Source organism: Gastrolobium bilobum, unplaced genomic scaffold, assembly GCF_033153095.1.
Source record: "Gastrolobium bilobum isolate Gb01-03AN ecotype WA unplaced genomic scaffold, APGP_CSIRO_Gbil_v1 utg1743, whole genome shotgun sequence".
Lineage (NCBI taxonomy): Eukaryota > Viridiplantae > Streptophyta > Magnoliopsida > Fabales > Fabaceae > Gastrolobium > Gastrolobium bilobum.
Genome location: NW_026898627.1, coordinates 54560 through 56575, shown reverse-complemented (window position 1 = coordinate 56575; position 2016 = coordinate 54560). Strand labels below are relative to the sequence as shown.

General features: G+C 45.1%; 1 protein-coding gene across 1 annotated transcript; it reads left to right on the top strand.

Annotated features, from left to right (window-relative positions):
- Positions 1-417: 417 nt before the first annotated feature.
- On the top strand, positions 418-1650 carry LOC133317765 (uncharacterized). The gene has a single exon (XM_061519644.1). It carries the CDS (start codon positions 418-420, stop codon positions 1648-1650), a length of 1233 nt encoding a protein of 410 aa, XP_061375628.1.
- Positions 1651-2016: the final 366 nt, after the last annotated feature.

The window sequence follows — 2016 nt, the reverse complement described above, 5'->3', positions numbered from 1 at the left end:
GATGGAGGAGATAAGGAACCAGCAACATCCAGAAAGACGAGGAAGAAGGCAATATTCAGAAGAAAGATTGAATAGGCCACATGATGAGGAGAGATGGAGAGGTTCTATATCTCCCTTTCCTGATTACATTCCGTTATCACCTCCACCAGAGATGGAGAATAGGAGGACCGAAGTTCGAAGGGGGCAAGGATCTCAGACATCCAGAAGTCTTGTAGAGAGGAGAAATTATCTGGGAGAAGGACGGGGAGTAAACCGGAGGGTAGAGGAAGTTTATGAAGCGAATGTCAGAAATGCAAGAAGAGGACATAGACGTCAAGGTGAAGTGGAGGATCAACCTTGGACGGATGCTTGGGTAGATGAGCAACAACAAGAAGGGTGTCAGTATTTTATAGTCCACAGGGCTATGAAGGACAGATGATGAGACCAGAAGGCCCAAGCCGGAATGAGCCGACGAGAAGATTAACACAACGGATGCCACAGGAGATTCAAGAGCCTATTGCTGGTCAAGGTTTGTCAGGAACCCCTTTATCGTGGAGATTGAGGGCGGAGCCTATTCCGAGTTGGTTCAAACAACCAACTGATATGAAAGCTTATGATGGAAGCTCCGATCCGAAAGAGTTCGTAACAGTGTTTAGGGCAGCAATGTCATTATGCGGAGAATCAGATTCTTTGTTATGTCGGACATTTCCAGTCTTTTTAAGGAAGCAGGCGTTGGAATGGTATACCGGTTTGCCAGTCAATTCCATTGACAGTTGGGCTGATTTATCTCTTCGTTTCATACAGCAGTTTGCTCATTGTGGACCTCAACCAAAAACCACACACAATTTATGTGGAGTGAGACAGAAACCAGGAGAAAAAGTGAGAGACTATTATGAACGGTTCCAAGCAGAAGCTAGACAAGTGAAAGGGTTTGAGAATCAGACGTATTTGTTGTTATTTACCACCGGGTTACAACCTGGCGGGTTGGCGGATTCTTTGGCTAAAAAAGGACCGACTACAAAGGAAGAGTTGATGGAAAGGATTCAGAAGTACATCGATTTGGAAGAGTTCAGATCTTCTCAGAGAAAAATTGAACAAGGGTTTAGGAGGCCAGACAAGCCCGCTGGGAGAGGACAGTTTGACGAAAGGCGACCTCGCGTAGTAGGGGAAAGATTTAGAGAGGCGTATAAGAGAGATTTCACACCATTGAATACGTCCAGAGCCCAGATCTTGAAGGAGGTAATGACTACAGAAATGCAGCATGTTCCACGGCCTCCGCCGATTCGGTCGAGTTATGCACAAGCGGATAAAACGAAATGGTGTGAATTTCATCGGGGTTATGGACATTACACGAATGATTGTTTTAATTTGCAGAATGTTATTGAAAGGTTGATTCAAGAAGGGAAACTGCAAAAATATGTAAGAAGAGAAGGACGGGGGTGTAAGGAAGATAAGCCCTTACGGCTAGACCGAAGTCGTAGCCCGTCTGGGGGAAGGAACAAGGAGCCTAACAGAAACCAAAAAGTTGCAAGACAACCATCTCCGGATAGAGTTCCAGTTGGGCATATTTTCACTATATCTGGGGGGGCGAGAAGGAGGAGGAGAATCTGGGAATGCCCGGAAAAAGCACTTGAAAATGTGTATGGCCATTTCAGAGAAACCGCGTTTTAAAGAGCGCCAGAAGACAGGCAAGCAGGTAGTGTTTGAGGATTTAGACGATGAGATATTAGACCCGGAGCACGATGATCCCTTAGTGATTTCGGGGTTGTTGGCAAACTATCAAGTGGATAGGATGTTGGTAGATCCAGGAAGTTCAGTAGATATTATATTTTGGGATGCTTTCAGAAGAATGGATTTAGATTATGACCAGTTAGAGCCATGCGAAGCTGATTTATTAGCATTCACAGGAGACAAGATTAAACCTTTGGGATACATTCCATTGAGGTTAACCTTGGGGACCGCTCCTACGCACAAGACAGTCACTTTGTTGTTTGCGGTAGTGGATTTGAGTTCCGCGTATAATATTATCCTGGGCAG